Below are 17,116 nucleotides of genomic sequence, written 5' to 3' on the forward strand. Positions count from 1 at the left end.
CAAATGCAACCTGAGCTAGCAGATTTTCCTGTTCAGAAATCCATTATTTTTTTCCTGGAAATTACATCCATTTGCTAATTCATGCTCTAAATTACATGTCTTTTTCTTTTCTTTTCCCACCAGGGCTTTAGGATCCTCATTTTGATGTCCCTGCAACAGAAGGTGGGCCTCCCTGATGGCTTCGCTGGTGGCTCAGACTGTGAAAAATCTGCAGGTGGCACAGTTGGTCAAGAACCCACCTGCCAATGCAGAAGTCACAAGAGACATGGGTTTGATCCCTGGGTCAGGAAGATACCCTGGAGAAGGAGATGGCAACCCACTCCAGTATTCTTGCCTGGAAAATTCCATGGACAGAGGAGCCTATTGGGCTACAGTCCATGGGGTCACAAAGAGTCAAACACGACTAAGAACTCATGCACTCGGTCCAGTGGAAGGTGGGCAAACCCAAGTCTCCTTGATCCCTTCTTTAACTAACACTTACGCAGTCTGGCTCTTCTTGCACTCCACCAGCCCCCCCACCACAAACCCCATGATGCTGCTGCTGCTGCTACTAAGTCGCTTCAGTCGTGTCCGACTCTGTGCCACCCCACAGACGGCAGCCCACCAGGCTCCGCCAATCCTGGGATTCTCCAGGCAAGAACACTGGAGTGGGCTGCCATTTCCTTCTCCAGTGCATGAAAGTGAAAAGTGAAAGTGAAGTCGCTCAGTCCTGTCCGACTCTTCGCGCCCCCATGGACTGCAGCCCACCAGGCTCCTATAGGGTCTGTCAAATAAACAGCCCAGGACTCATCCAGGACTTCTCAGCAAAGGGAGGGAAAAAAATTTTTTATGTTATTGTGCCCTCTGGTGGTCATAAGTGAAACCAAAGACCCCAAAATATCTATTCAGTTCAGTTCAGTCTTGGTTGTCTCCAACTCTTTGCGACCCCATGGACTGCAGCACGCCAGGCCTCCCTGTCCATTGCCAATTCCCGGAGATTACTCAAACTCATGTCCATTGAGTCAATGATGCCATCCGACCATCTCATCCTCTGTCGTCCCCTTCTCCTGCTTTCATTCTTTCCCAGCATCGAGGTCCTTTCAAATGAGTCAGTTCCTCAGATCAGGTGGCCATAGTATTATAGCTTCAGCTTCAGCATCAGTATTTCCAATGAATATTCAGGATTGATTTCCTTTAGGATGGACTAGTTGGATCTCCTTGCAGTCCAAGGGACTCTCAAGAGTCTTCTCCAACACCACAGTTCAAAAGCATCAATTCTTTGGCGCTCAGGTTTCTTCACCGTCCAACTCTCACATGCATACACTACTACTGGTAAAACCATAGCTTTGACTAGACAGACCTTTGTTGGCAAAGTAATGTCTCTGCTTTTTAATATGCTGTCTAGGTTGGTCATAACTTTTCTTCCAAGGAGCAAGCGTCTTTTAATTTCATGGCTGCAGTCACCATCTGCCTTGATTTTGGAGCCTCAAAAAATAGTCTTTCACTGTTTCCATTGCTTCCCCATCTATTTGCCATGAAGTGATGGGACTGGATTCCATGATCTTAGTTTTCTGAATGTTTAGTTTTAAGCCAACTTTTTTCACCCTTCTCTTTCACTTTCATCAAGAGGCTCTCTAGTTCTTTGCTTTCTGCCATAACGGTGGTGTCATCCGCATGTCTAAGGTTATTGATATTTCTCCTGGCAATCTTAATTCCAGCTTATATTATCTTTGCCATACTCTTTCCTAATTAAGTATTGTTTTTACATATTGATCTGTTTTTCTTCATCAGATTTTTTTAGTGAGTTGTGTTTTTGGGGGTTTATAACTTTTACCTTTTGTGTTATCTAAGTTATTTCTCCTTTTATTAATATTATTTTTGTCTTACACATTTTTGAGTCACCCTTTCCAAGTAATGTAAACTGAATTTTTTTCTTCCTTTCTTTTTTCTTTATCAAGGATAAAATACATTATGTGAATTTTCTCTTGAGTATTGCTTTGATAAACACTACAGAATTTTAGATAATTTTATATGTTGTTAGTTCAGTTGTTATTTAATAAACATTATGTTGCTATATTCTTTAGTTTTCCACTCTGACCAATTATTACTTAAGAAATAACTGGACAAGTTTTAAATGGCACAATTTTGTAACTTCTATAGAAGCATTCATTGTTACTAGTCTTGCTAAATTGGGAAAGGGGTCACTGCCTGTAAGATTTTTCTTCATTTTTTGTAATGTATTTATTCTTTTATATTATAACAAATTATAATACTTTGTAAAGATTTCAGACTCTGGGAAGCTCTAGAGCTCAGACTCTATCAGTTAATTCTATTTTATTGTTTTATAATCTATACCTACCTTTTGACTTAATACAAACTGATCATGGTAAACAAGTTTCTAAAGAGCATATTTTGTCAAATATTCCTTAATTCTAAATGTTATGTCTTTGTTTCAAATATAACAGATAACCTGGGCAGCTAAGCTCCCACCTGCAGTCGCATTCACATCTTAACCTTCTCGTTGCTTGGGAGGCCTCCCTACATAACGGGCTGTGCTCCCCCATTACACTTACTCAGAAGGGACATTATGAGAGGATAACACTCACACACACAACAAAGGGCGCCTCCTCTTTTTGTGTCAAGCAGCCTCTGTATCCTAAAGGGAACTTACGGCAGCCCCACTAAATAATACCAAACAAAATAATCAGCTCTATATATGAAAGGCTCAGCAGGAAATGATGGCCAGGCCCATAGCCCTGGAAACATGCAAATATATACTAAGTGCAGGGCATCAGTTCCCACTACAAAATTTCCCTCCCATCTTCTGATTTATAAGCAATTCCATCAAGAGGCTAAATGGAGAAAGGCACAGCTAGTTATATGCTAGAAATAAGTGGCAAGAATTTAAAAATATTGGAAGTGTGCATAAATAGCTCCCTTAAGGATAAACTTTGGCCACCTGATTCGAAGAACCAACTCTTTGGAAAAGACCCTGATGCTGGGAAAGACTGAAGGCAGGAGGAGAAGGGGATGACAGAGAATGAGATGGTTGGATGGCATCACCAACTCAATGTTTGAGTAGGCTCCGGGAATTGGTGATGGACAGGGAAGCCTGGCATGCTGCAGTCCATGGAGTCGCAAAGAGTCGGACACGACTGAGTGACTGAACTGAACTGAATGATAAATAGTTTCTATTTGAATAGCTGAAGGAATTTTGAGGTTACAAAAGCTAAGATGCACACACAAGGCATTATTAAGCCCAAATTATTAGTGTCCTGAATTTATAAATCAGGTAAGAGTAGTGAGATCAAACAGAAGACATAATTGTGCAAAGAGACAGCAGTAGCTGCAGAGAACAGGAATGGCTTGTCCAAGGAGAGGCCAAGATGACTTCCAGCTCTGAGAAACACCTGGCAAGTCAAGAGACTTGCATGGCTCTAATCAAGGTACTAACAACCCTCCAGAGAATTGCACTAAGTCACAGACCCCTTTCTTTCTGGGGAGTTCAGCTACTCAAGCCTGCCCACTGAGCAGGAGGGGTATAAAGCCAGCTTTCTCCCCAGCACTGGCCTCCACATTGGACCTAGTGTGATGGTTTCAGGGGGATGGGAAGACTGGTTAGTTCAGTGAATGAACGGGTGAGATGGGGACTCATTAGGGGGTTGCATTTCTCATGGGGGCTGGAGTAAACACAGACTTGAGGCATAGTGAAAATTATTCTGATAAACTCCTCCAGGAGGGCAGATCCCCATTCTACCACTATGGACCCAAGGGCTTTGTTGAGAATATGGCAGCAAAAGAAGCCCTTCCTTTCCTTGAGTATCATGCCATCTCATGAAAGCTCCTGGGGCAGCCCCTCCCTTCAAAGGAACCAGGAATCCTTTCCATGTCAATAAATCACTTTAGAATTTACTGCAGAATTCCATAGCTTTCATTTCATATTTAAGATACAATTATTTCATTTTCCCTTTTCCTAAGGAAAAAAAAAACTGTAGCAGTCAAATGTATATTTTTAGGACTTTTTGACACATATTAGCAAATATATAATCAGAACAACTGTCTCAATTAACACAGGGATGAAAAAATCTCTATTTCCCTAGTCCTCTTTGCAATACTTTGCCATTCATTAGCTATAGGGAAAAGTTTTCTTTGTTTCAATTAGCACTCCCAAAAATTAATAGGGTCTGAGTATTTTTCCTAATTCTATTTTTATGTATGTATGAATTGCTATCCTTTGCCAAATTTCCATTGAAATGTTTTCTTTCTCATTGATTTGTGCGGTCTCTTTAAATATGACAATTATTAATATTTTCCTAACATGTGTTTACTTCATTTAATGATGTTGCTGACACATAGCTATTGAATTTTAATGGAGTCAAATCCAGCAATCTTATTCTTAATTGTTTCTGCCTTTGTTACCATGGTTAAGGAAACCTTTCCTATGCCAAGATTTAAAAAATATTAAACCATACATTCTTCTGGGTCTTTTATAGGTCTGGCTTTTACATTTTACATGTAATCCATCTGAAGGATAGGAGTTACATAAACTTTTACCTTTTTTTTGCCAAATGGTTTGCCTTTTGTCATAGCATCAGTTATTGAACTGTTTGTCCTCTGTAGTGTTTTGAAATGCATGTGAAGTAAAATAATAGTTTTTTTACAATTTTTAAAATTTACATTGCTGACACCCTCACCCAGCTTCCCTCCTCCCTGTTGAGTGTGTGTCTTAAGATGCAGGCAGTGGTTGAGGACTCGGCCCCATGTAGGATCTGGGTAAAGATTGCTAAGTGTGTGTCAAGGGGATGGTGGGTGGGTCTCACATGGGTCTCATCAACTCCATTCCTAACTGCTTTCCCCTCTACATTCTATTCAATGTGTCTAATTTCCTGAGACACCTGAAGATTTGTTGAGAAAGGTGACCATTCCCCCTTTATAGTCACCTTTTCCCACAAAGATTTGTCATCTACTTTCACAATAGGAACTGAAATGTCCCAACAACTACAGCTGATCCTGACCTCAACAGAACTAACAGGACTTCTAGGTGCTGGGTGTTGTTTATCAGCAGGGAAAATGACTCCCAGGCCTGGGGGTGACACACACAGTCTTACTGACAAAGTCTTGGGAGAGAGGGGAGCAGAAACACTCATACGGCATCATTCAATCAGGTGCAAGAACTGGCCCTTGCTTTGGGCCACCTGGGCTTTGAAAATTAAGTATCTGTGGCTGTGTAGAAGGAAAAAAAAGAGCGGTGATTGTGCCAGCCCCCTAATGCTCTACCCTTTTCTCTCTCTGACACTGGAACAAGTAATGAAGGAGGCACCACAGGGAGCCCTGTGTTCATGCTAAGAGGTCTTTTGGGAGTGGGGCCTACAGGGCAGTTTCTCTGCAGAAAATTCTCTGTGAGAAAGCTGCTGGCCCAGGTTTGCAGGAAGGGGGTGCATTCTTCTCAACTAGACTGTCAGCTCCCTTCCTAGGAGAAAGGAGTCTGCCTTGTTGACATTTGTGTCCCCAAAACCCAGCACAGTACCTGACATTTAAAAAGGGCTCAGGACATCCAAGTTCAAAGAACTTAGGTAATGATGTGTTGTTAGTAATAGTAATAACTAACATTTAGGAATCAACTTATTACACTTTGTACACTGTATTAAATTAAATGTTTTGTTTAACAGGTGGCTTTTTGGTAGAGAACACGGACCTAGCAAAAGGAAGCATTCCTTGTGAAACCCCTCATTCAACAAGATAGTCTCTGAGTGGGAGCTCTGGAGCAGGGAGCCTAGAGAGAAGTACACTGAGGAGAGCTCCAGGATGAAGGAAAACAAGGGCCATTCCAAGGGGGAGGAAGCCAAGCAGTCTCAGTCACCATGAACTTTAATGCCAGTCATCCCTGTTCAAATTCCCTCTCAGAGGCCAGGATCCTATAAAAATCCATTTGAAGGTGGCCTAAAGCATTTAAGAGAGGCTTTATCTCACAGCTTCTCAAAATCAACCCTTGCCCCCTCCCGGTATCATAAAACAGGACCAAGGATTTGACTGCCTGTGCTTGAGTGGCTCGTCAGAGAAGTCCCATGAAAAGAGCTCTTGCCCCGTGTACTGAGTGATTCTTCAGTTCAGCTCAGTCATGTCCCAACTGTTTGTGACACCATGGACTGCAGCATGCCAGGCTTCCGTCTCCTTCACCAACTCCCGGAGCTTGCTCAAACTCATGTCCATTGAGTCAGTGATGCCATCCAACCATCTCATCCTCTGTCGTTCCCTTCTCCTCCTGCCTTCAATCTTTCCTAGCATCAGGGTCTTTTCCGGTGAGTCAGTTCTTTGCATTAGGGGCCAAACTATTGGAGCCTCAGCTTCAGCATCAGTTCTTCCAAAGAATATTCAGGACTGATTCCCTTTAGGATTGACTGGTTTGATCTCCTTGCAGTCCAAGGGATTCTCAACAGTCTTCTCCAGCACCACAGTTCAAAAGCATCAATCCTTCAGCACTCAGCTTTCTTTATGGTCCAACTCTCACATCGATACATGACTACTGGAGAAACCATAGCTTTGTCTAGATGGACCTTTGTCAGCAAGGTAGTCTCTGCTTTTTAATATGCTGTCTAGGTTTGTCATAACTTTCCTTCTAAGGAGCAAGCATCTTTTAATTTCATGGCTGCAGTCACCATCTGCAGTCATTTTGGAGACCAAAAAAAAAAATAAAGTCTGTCACTGTTTCCACTATTTCCCCATCTATTTGCCATGAAGTGATGGGAGCAGATGCCATGATCTTAGCTTTTTGAAAGTTGAGTTTTAAGCCAGCTTTTTCACTCTCCTCTTTCACTTTCACCAAGAGGTTCTTTAGTTTCTCTGCGCTTTCTGCCATAAGGGTAGTGTCATCTGCATATCTGAGGTTGTTGATATTTCTCCCTGCAATCTTGATTCCAGCTTGTGCTTCATCCAGTCCGGCATTTCACATGATGTACTCTGCATATAAGTTAAATAAGCAAGGTGACAACATACAGCCGTGACATGCCCTTTTCCCAATTTGGAACCAGTCCATTGTTTCAAGTCCATAACTGTTGCTTCTTCATCTGCATACAGATTTCTCAGGCAAGGTGGTCTGATATTCCCATCTCTTGAAGAATTTTCCACAGTTTGTTATGATCCACACAGTCAAAGGCTTTAGTATAGTCAATGAAACAGATGTAGATGTTTTTCTGGAATTCTCTTGATTTTTCTATGATTCAACAAATGTCAGCAATTTGATCTCTGGTTCCTCCGCATTTTCTAAATCCAGCTTGGACATTTGGAAGTTCTTGGTTCACATACTGTTGAAACCTAGCTTGGAGAATTTTGAGAATTTCTTTGCTAGCATGTGAGATGAGTGCAATTGGGTGGTAGTTTGAACATCCTTTAGCATTGCCTTTCTTTAAGATTGGAAAGAAAACTTACCGTTTCCAGTCCTGTGGCCACTGCTGTTTTCCAAACTTGCTGGTCTATTGAGTGCAGCACTTTCACAGCATCATCTTTTAGGATTTGAAACAAGAGTAATTTTTAGGGCTTACAATTCATCAATGCTTCAGACACATAGTTAATTTAAAAAAATCTATTTATTACCCTAGAAAATACTCTTTTCTCTCCATAATTCATGGGGTACATGCAGAACGATTGTTTTTTTCTGAGTTGACTCACATACTAACCTGCCTTTGCTCTGAAGCAATATGACGGGGCTGGGGGAGGAGGCTAGCCAGGACCCTGACCCTTTCAAGAAGCCTTCACCTAGCCACTGGAGCTGCCACCTGATCCTAACCTTGGTTCCCCACCAGGTAAGAAACCTGTCCAGAATCCTGCAGCTAGTCAGTGATGGAGCTGACAAGCAAATTCGAGAGAAATCCAAACCTGATCTCTTACAGGTTATTTCAGGTGCAAATTCTCACTGACAGTATCTGAAGGGCATAGCTCTCCACCAGATTGAACTACCTTCCTTTCCTACTGTTAGGTAGTCAGAACAGGAAAAAGGAGTCCAGAATGGCGGTGGTTAAAGGACAAGGAAGGGGAAAGCCCGGGAAAGAAGAACAAAGGAAGGTCTGAGGACCGGAGTGAGAACCACAGGTAAAACACACAGCCCTCCTGGCTAGCCCAGTTTACACAGGAAAGGCTCAGGGGGAGGAGAAAAAACATATAAAAAGAGGGGCCAAAATTGGGCCTGGGGGCCTCTCTTCTGTTTTTTGGGTCGGCATGGCCTCATGCCGGGAAGCTGTATTTTCCTTTACTTTCTAGATAAAACTGAGCTGTAACATGTACCTGTAACACTGGTCCATCCATCACTTCAAATTTTTGTTGCCAGGAGACAGAACCAAGGAAATTACACACTCCCCCGACACTACGTCTTGGAATTCTCCAGTGGTGTTTCAAATTCTCTTCTCCCACAGACTTCGCTTGAAATATTTGCTCCTTCCCTCAGAACTCTAATTTCAGAACACTTAGTCTTGGCTCAGGGAACTGCTCGACACAAAACCTAAGCACCCCAGGCTTTATCAACTCATTTCTTCCCAACTGTTTCCTTCCACAATGCCATTCAAGACCCCTGGCTCGGAGGGTGGCTTCACCAAGCTGCCATCCCATGCCTAGCTAATCTGAGTGGCCATTTGGCGCTCTTGGTCGTCGCTCTACGACCGCGAACAAGTCTGCGCCTCTGACTCGGTCCAAACAGGAGTGACCTGAGCGCCCAGCGCTCGCCTAGACCCGCCGAGCGGGTCGCATCGCCGAACTACGTTTCCCACAGTGCTCGGGGAAGCCGGGGCCGCCAAGGCACGGAGCTGGGGCTGGCGCGGAGCCTCCTGGGAGTTGTAGTCCGGTCCACTCGCGCCGGCGTTCCTAAGGGCTCGGTGCCGGCCTTTGTCTGTCTGCGGTCGCGCGCGGCTGTGGTGAGTGAGGCCGCTGGCTGGGTCAATACACCCAAACAAGGCAGGGCCCCGCCTTCAGGCCGCCGCCTCCGACCCCCACCCCCTCGCGTCCCTGAGCAGGCCTGACCAGCCTGGAGCCTCCCCAGAGAGGCCAGCTGCGAGGCGAGAGGTCTGCGGCCCGCAAGAAAAGGTCTAGCTGGACCGGAGAGCGGGGTGCTGAGGTCCGGCGCGGGTCCGGGTGGGGAAATCGCTGAGGCGGGGAATGGCAGTCTGTCGGGAGGAGCAGGGGCCCGTCTGCTGCAAGGCAGGGCCGGGAGTGCGGGAAGGCCCCGCACCTGGAGACGCGGGAGGGACCATAGGCAGGTGTGCCTCTGGGCCCGCGGGGAGGGCTTCAGAAGATGGAGACGGGAAATGCAGGCTCTAGGCTGGGTGAAAGAAAGAACAAATTCCTCTGAGTAGGGAAATAGGAAAGGAAAAAGTGAATTCCGGTGTGCGGGGAAAATAATCACCCCTCCCCAGAATCTCCTAGTCCTGAAACTATGCCCCGGATACAGCAGAGTTCCCCCTGTCCTGGTCCTTCACTGAGTGAGGACTCTCACCTTTAGGCCTTAAGTCTGTTAGGTCATGTCAGAGACCCTTCACGTTTGACTCTCTGATTCTCCCAGAAGCTACTTGATATTACAGCATTTATTAAGTGAGTGAGTAGGTCAGGGCTGTTTGGTTCCTTCTCCAGTGTCATTTAAGGGGAGATAGAGGGTAGGATTCGTCTCTCGTGGCCTCATTGTGAGCAGGATATAATGGCTTTCTTGATAGGAAAATATTTTCTATTATAAAGTGTCTTTCTACAGAATCTTCAGGAATTTGATTCCGCACACCTGTGGAATCTATGGAGAAAAATATGGCAATTTCCCTTCTTTAATCAGGAGGTTCTTGAAACATAGTTGAGCTGTTATTTGAATATCTCACAGCCTGTGGAGAGGCACAGCTGAAGATTCTACCCAAGGTGTTCTGAGCAAACTATTTAGGACAGGGTCCAGCCTCAGGCAGCAGGTACCCATGTACTTTTCAGTGACTCTTGGTGGATGTGTGGTTGATCTAGCACTTCCAAGTGAATGGTGCTGTGATGTCCTGACACCAATGGGGCACTGCTTTGTGGCTTGCTATGCAAACTGGAGCTGAGTCTTTCAAATAAGAGTTTTTAATGCCTCTACAGTCATCGCAACATGTAGCAGGAGGTGCAGCTGTCAAGAAGACCAGATACTTGGGTTAACAAAGAACTGTAGCATCACACTGCTAATTTCATTAAATCAGAAGGCCAGCATTTTCATGGGATATGTTAGAGGGAAACAAAGATTATACACACTGAACCACTGCATTAAGTGTAAGAATTCAGTAATTAGGGTCCTGAAATAATATTCCCCCTAAAATAGAAAATGATAATATGGAGTAGGACGATTCCTAGGATCTGGAAGAATAGTAGTCTGGTCAGGCTCTGTTCCATTCGCTTTTTAGTGATGAGAAAGTAAAGAATTGTCTAGACATAGGCTTTGGATCCAAGAAGTCTTGGATTTGAAACTTTGCTTCACCTTGACTCCGTACTCACTCTGGGACTTGGGGCAAGTTACTTGGATTTGGAATCTGAAGTAGTTCTTTTTCCAAGAATTGACAGGTAGTACGCTTCCTCAGAACTAGTATTCTCATATTTTGAAGAGCCTCCAAAGAAGAGCTGAAAGGAAACATGAAAGCTCTTGTTCTGTCCTAATAATCTAGAGGGGACTGGAGAGGAAAGTCAGAGACATTTCAATCACAGAACCAATTATTAAGGCTGAAATGTTTTTTATAGTCTGAATTCCTCTGGAAGCTTGGAGGATAAAATAGCAGGCAGTTAGGCGGGGGAAGGAAGTGGAAGATTCCAATCCCATGCAAAAGCTAAGGTACACATAGTAAGGACCATTTTTTGGCATTGGCAGGAAGACAAACATGTTTGGCTTTTTGTCTTCTCTACTTTTGCACCTCTTGCTTCCTCCTGGACTCATTTATAAGTAGCTATGGTACCTCTTGGCCCATTTTGCAATTATGTTATAGATGACTGGTATTACATCAGGCAAACAAGATTTCCTCCATTCACTCATACCCCAAACCAGAGCTCCTGTTGACTGTTCTCACTTATCAATTCTTACCCATTCCTGTTTTTGTTGTTCTGTTTTTGTTTTTCCCTCCCTAGGTACTCAAGTACAGCCCATGGAAGAATCATACGAAGAGGTGGCGATTAAGCTCATACAGCAGGAGTGGACATGTTTGGATTTCCAACAGCTACCCTGCTGGACTGTCATGGAAGATATGCCCAGAATGTAGCCTTTTTCAGTGAGTCTGTTGATTGCTGGGATACCCTCAAGTCACAGTAGTCAGTGTCCCTGTTCTCACCACTGGACAACAGGCTGGGGATGCAGAGAAGATGTTCCTTTGGTGAAACTCACTATTTTTAGGGGTTACAGAGAAAGCCTACAAGCTCGAGTTAGAAACAGCAAGGGAACAGTTTTGATATGGAGGTAGTATCTGAGAAAATGAATGAGCAGTTTTAAATCTCAGCACAATCACTGAATGAGCAATGGTAAGACAGAGGAACAAGTTGAAATCTACCTAGGATGACTCCAAGAAAACTATTACTAGTGATGAATGGACTCATTTAAAGTGCAGTAGGAGGCTCATATACAGGGCAATATTGGGAAATACTGTCAATATCTGCATAGGAAGGATTGAGAAAAACTTCCAAACCAAAACTGACTTCAGTTTCACCATAGCTTAGCAGATTGAAACAGCATGGATTTTAAAGGGAAAAATTCCTTGGATCAAATTCTATGATTGCCATGACTGGATCTGTGGTATCAGACAAGTTATTTAAACTTCTTGAGCTTCAGGCTCTTCATCTGGAAAATGGGACAATAAGTTCTATCTTGCAGGTTTGCAGTGATTAAAATTAATAGATGTAAAGTATCCAGGATTCTGCTACATATATCCTGAGAGGACAGGCCTACTCTACCCCACTGTTAAGGAGAGCAGACTGGAGCAGAGGTGGATTTCTCATGAAGCCTACAAAACTTAAGCTTCAGGAGCTTTCCCTTACACTGGTCTCTTTAAGGTCCTACCCCTACTTTTATATTGCTTTTTAATGGGAATCTCTCCAAAATTTAAAACGTTAGGCCCCATACAACCTGGATCCGCGCCTGTCTTGGTGTCAGATAAAACTTCAGTATGGGACTAAATGTGATCTTATATAGTTTTATTTTTCTGGCTTGTTTTCTTATCTGTAAAATGGAGATAATCATGTCTATACACAAGACTATTTGGGAAGCTAAATTAAACTAAATTTAGAGGCAGTACACTGCTACAGAGTGTGCCTGTGTCTGAGTCCTAATTCTGTGCTTACCTAGAAGTGATCTTTGATAACCTCCCTATACATTCATTTCTTAACTGTAACAAAAGATTGTTTTCAGGATTAAATTATCTATGCAAAGTTTATAGTATAATATTTGGCACATAATAAGCACTCAAAGCATTGTTTCTTTTTTCCCTGTTCTTCTCACTCAGCATATTGGTGCATCTTACATGACTTCCCTCTCATTTTACCAGATGTGATGACAGAAGCCCACCAAAAATATGATCACTCTGAGGCCACAGGATCCTCAAGCTGGGATTTCCAGAATTCTTTCAGAAGAGAGAAGCTGGAACAAAAATCCCCAGATTCTAAGACACTACAGGAAGATTCACCTGGAGTGAGACAGAGGGTCTATGAGTGCCAGGAATGTGGAAAATCCTTCAGGCAGAAGGGTAGTCTAACATTACATGAGAGAATCCACACTGGTCAGAAGCCCTTTGAGTGCACCCATTGTGGAAAAAGCTTTAGGGCCAAAGGCAATCTTGTTACACATCAACGAATACACACAGGAGAGAAGCCCTATCAGTGCAAGGAGTGTGGGAAAAGCTTTAGTCAACGAGGTAGTCTGGCCGTTCATGAAAGACTCCACACGGGACAGAAACCCTATGAGTGTGCTATTTGTCAGAGAAGCTTCAGGAATCAAAGTAACCTTGCTGTTCACAGAAGAGTTCATAGTGGTGAGAAGCCCTATAGATGTGATCAGTGTGGAAAAGCCTTCAGTCAGAAAGGAAGCTTAATTGTTCATATCAGAGTCCACACAGGCCTGAAACCCTATGCCTGTGCACAATGCAGGAAGAGTTTCCACACCAGGGGGAACTGTGTTCTGCATGGCAAAATCCACACAGGAGAGACGCCCTATCTGTGCGGCCAGTGTGGGAAAAGCTTCACTCAGAGAGGGAGTCTGGCTGTGCACCAGCGGAGCTGCTCACAAAGGCTCACCTTGTAACCGCTCTCTCCAGAGGAAGTTCTCTTCATGAATTAACAGCATAAAATCACCTGAGATTAAACAGCCTATCCAGTTTTATGGAATGAATGGAGACTCCTTCAGAAAGACCATCACTGGGTAGAGCAAACTGAGTTTTCTTTTTTCCCCCCAAATGAGTATGAAAAATAAATGTCTTATTATCATTATCACGTACGGTTCATAATTTCTGTCCATTTATTTCGACTTGATTTCCTAAGGTACTTCCATTAATTTAGTACACAATTGGAGATGTATGTAGCAGATACAGGTTTTATATTTGCAATTGACACCATCGGCCTATTCAAAAAATCCAGCCCCTTACCAATCCCAAGATTCTTTTCTTCTCTACATATTCAAATTAATTTTGTTTTACATTCAAGACCAGTGGGCAGAATTTATGAGGCAAATCTAATAATCTCTCATATTCAACACTGTATTATCTGGATGATAGCCTCAAGAGCATATTCTAACAAATCACCCATGTTCGTAGCAGAGACCCTAACCTTTCCTTGCAAAACAGAATCCTTTCCAAGTCTGCACTGTGGTTCATTTCAGTCTTCCACTCCTAACTAGGATAGAGATTACTTGCTTATAGCCAAAGAGCAGAAAAGTATCTACAGTTTGGGAAGACATATGATGACTTTCATTCCCTTTTGGCAGCAGTAGCAATATCTCAGAATCACCCAGTAAGGGCATGTGTGTGTGCACTTAGTTGCTCAGTTGTGTCCGACTCTGCGACCCCTGGGACTGTACCTGCCAGGCTCCTCTGTACTTGGAATTTTCCAAGCAAGAATACTGGAGCGGGTTGCCATTTCCTCCTCTGGGGGATCTTCCAAACCTAGGGATCAAAACTATTTTGCATCTCCCGCATTGGCAGGCAGATTCTTTCCAACTAGGCCACCTGGGAAGCCCAGTAAGGGCATAAGTGTTCTCATTACTGAACTGATTTGTAGTCAATAATGAAGATCCAGTCCTCCAACAACACAGTCCTCTTCCTGCACACATGCATGGACACACTGGAAGAAAATTTGGAAGGATAATCTATTAACTTTTTTTTAACCTCTAGTAGATGAGATTTGAGGAATATTAGAGAAAAGAAGTTACTTTTAAGAGAGAATTTCCGTTTCTGTTTTTTAACTTTAGCTATCTCTACATTTTCATTGTGAGCTTTTATGTAATTAAAATGATGATGTAAATAGAATGGTTTTCTTGATAAGATTCTCATTCTTTCTTTATCCTATAAACTGTAGGTTCTTATAAACCACAGGTTCCCTCTGCTGCTGCTAAGTCACTTCAGTCATGTCCGACTGTGTGACCCCATAGATGGCAGCCCGCCAGGCTCCCCTGTCCCTGAGATTCTCCAGGCAAGAATACTGGAGTGGGTTGCCATTTCCTTCTCCAATAGGTTCCCTCTAGTAGATCCTAATAGGCTGGAGGCTCCTATTCTTGGAGGATCCCAAGAAACTTGACAGAAAATAAGTAAATTTTATCAAAAGATCTTTGAACATAGAAACACTACGGGTTTGAATTGTTGTTTAGTCACTCAGTCATGTCCAACTCTCCTGCGACCCTAAGGACTGCAGCCCACCAGGCTCCCCTGTCCATGGAATTTCCCAAGCAAGAATGCCATTGCCATTTCCTTTTCTAGGGGATCTGCCCCATCCAGGGATCAAACCCACATCTCCTGCACTGGCAGGCGGATTCTTTACCACTGAGTCACCAGGGACACCCCTTGGGTTTCAACAGTAATACAATATTGCTCCTAAAGTACCCTGATAATATTTGAAGATGCATATAAAAATGTTCATATCATCCTCATTTATTTATAACTGAAAACAGCCCAAAGGTCCAATAACAGGCGAGGTAATAAACGATGGTACAGTCATAATAAAATACCACTCGGCAATTTTAAAACTGATAAATGCAATAACATAGAAAAAAAATCTCAACAATTTGTGTTGAGTAAAAGAACCCAAACATACACATACAAATATATGATTCCATTTATATGATTTCACAGAACAGAAAAAACTAATCTGTGTTAAAACATGTCAAACAGTGGTTGCCTCTATGGACAGGGATGGAGGGGCCTTACTTGAAAGAAGCACAAGACAAGCTCACAAAGAAAAAATATTCTATTCTTTCTTCAGGTGATAGATGCATGGGTATATACAGCTGTCAAAAGTGATTGAACTTAACACTTAGAATCTATGCATGCATGTAGGTATGTAAAATACACTTTATATATATATATAGTGGATGTAAAGTTTAACAATGAAGTAATTTTAAAACACTGCCCAGTTCTTTGATACCCATCTCATGTCCATATCATCTCCCTTTAAATCCAGGTAGGCCTGTGACAGCTTCAAACAATGAAACATGGTAGAAGTGATGCTACATGACTTCTCAGAATAGGTCTAAAAGCCCTTTAAAAGTCTGAAAAGTTCTGCATGATTCTCAGGACACCTACTCTGGAGACAACCAGGTGCTAAGTAAAAAACTCCAACTATCTCAAGGCCACTCTGCTGGACAAACAGTATGTAAGTGCTCCAGTGGACAGGTTCACCTTACTTCCCAACAGTCAGCATAAACTCTCAGTCATGTCAGTGAGCCATAGTAGATGCCTAGCCCAGGAGAATCTACAGATTGACTAAAGCCCCAGATGACACCTCATGAAAACTAGATGAGAAACCCGCTAGTTAGAACTTTCTTGCCAACTTCCAAACACACAAAATCATGCAAAAAATTAAAGGTTATATTTTTACACCACTAAATTTTCAGGTTATTTGCTATACAGCAGTATTGGTTAAGATATCTATGGAGAAACCCCTGTAGTTTTTACCTGCTGATGCTGTCTGTTGGAGAATAAATTTTGAATGGTTAAAAAAAAAAAAAAAAAGATATTTCTTAAGGATAAACTATTTTGAAAAAATGAAAAATCTGGGGAGCAACTTAATACTGATAAAAAAGGTAACTATGATTTATGGTTCACAGGAAAGCTTAAGGTTTAAAAATAAACATTCCCTTTGACAAAATAGGAGGTAAGGTTTAGATCAGCTAACACAGATGCAATCCAAGTTATAAAGAAGTTTTTGAGTTGGCCAAAATGTTTGGTTTTTCCCACAAGATGGATCTAGTAGTGCTTGTCTGTAACTTCATTCAAAACAATTTTATTAGACTGTATAGTGATAGCTGTCATATCAGTATGCATTTTTTAAAAACTTGTCAACATCAGTGAGTTTTTGTGTAAACATTTTAATATTGAAGACAGAAGAAAAAAGCAATGTTTTTCAGCATTTTATGCTTTATTATTTCAAGAATGGTAAAAATGAAACTGAAATGCAAAAAAAAATTGTAGTGTTTGGAGATGTTGTGACCAACTGTGTCAAAAATGGTTTGCAAAGTTTCATGCTAGAGATTTCCTGCTTTGTACAACAAAAGTGATTCACTTATCACATATATATGTATATACAGTATTTTTGATTTGCATTTCTCCAATAAATGGCAATGCTGAGCATCTTTTCATGTGCCTGTTGACCATCTAGATGTCTTCTCTGGAGAAATATATATTTTGGTTTCCTACCCACTTTTTGATTGGGCTTTTACTTTTTATTGAGCTGTATGAACTGTTCATATATTTTGGAAATTAAGCACTTATTGGTCATATCATTTGCAAATATTTTCTCCCAGTCCATAGATTGTTTTTCCTTTTGTTTAGTTTCCTTTACTGTGCAGTTTGATTAGATCCCATTTGCTTGTTTTTCCTTTTATTTATTTTTCCTTGGGAGACTGACCTAAGAAAATATTGCTGTATCAGAGAATGTTTTGTCTATGTTCTTTTCTGGGATTTTTATGATG

General features: G+C 42.2%; 1 protein-coding gene across 5 annotated transcripts in view; it reads left to right on the top strand.

Annotated features, from left to right (window-relative positions):
- Positions 1–8,786: 8,786 nt before the first annotated feature.
- The window catches only part of ZNF32 (zinc finger protein 32), a 35,137-nt gene continuing 26,807 nt past the window's right edge, over positions 8,787–17,116 (top strand). Inside the window, exons 1-3 of one of the 5 annotated variants that reach the window (XM_020903677.2) lie at positions 8,787–8,879; positions 11,083–11,222; positions 12,447–13,013. In XM_020903677.2, the coding sequence (XP_020759336.2) occupies positions 11,153–11,222; positions 12,447–13,013 (637 nt within the window). In that variant the 5' untranslated portion in view covers positions 8,787–8,879; positions 11,083–11,152. The other 4 variants (XM_020903691.2, XM_020903683.2, XM_070470553.1 and 1 more) reach the window with 4 other exon arrangements.

The sequence above is a fragment of the Odocoileus virginianus genome, chromosome 7 (genome assembly GCF_023699985.2).
Source record: "Odocoileus virginianus isolate 20LAN1187 ecotype Illinois chromosome 7, Ovbor_1.2, whole genome shotgun sequence".
In the NCBI taxonomy this organism is placed as follows: Eukaryota; Metazoa; Chordata; class Mammalia; order Artiodactyla; family Cervidae; genus Odocoileus; species Odocoileus virginianus.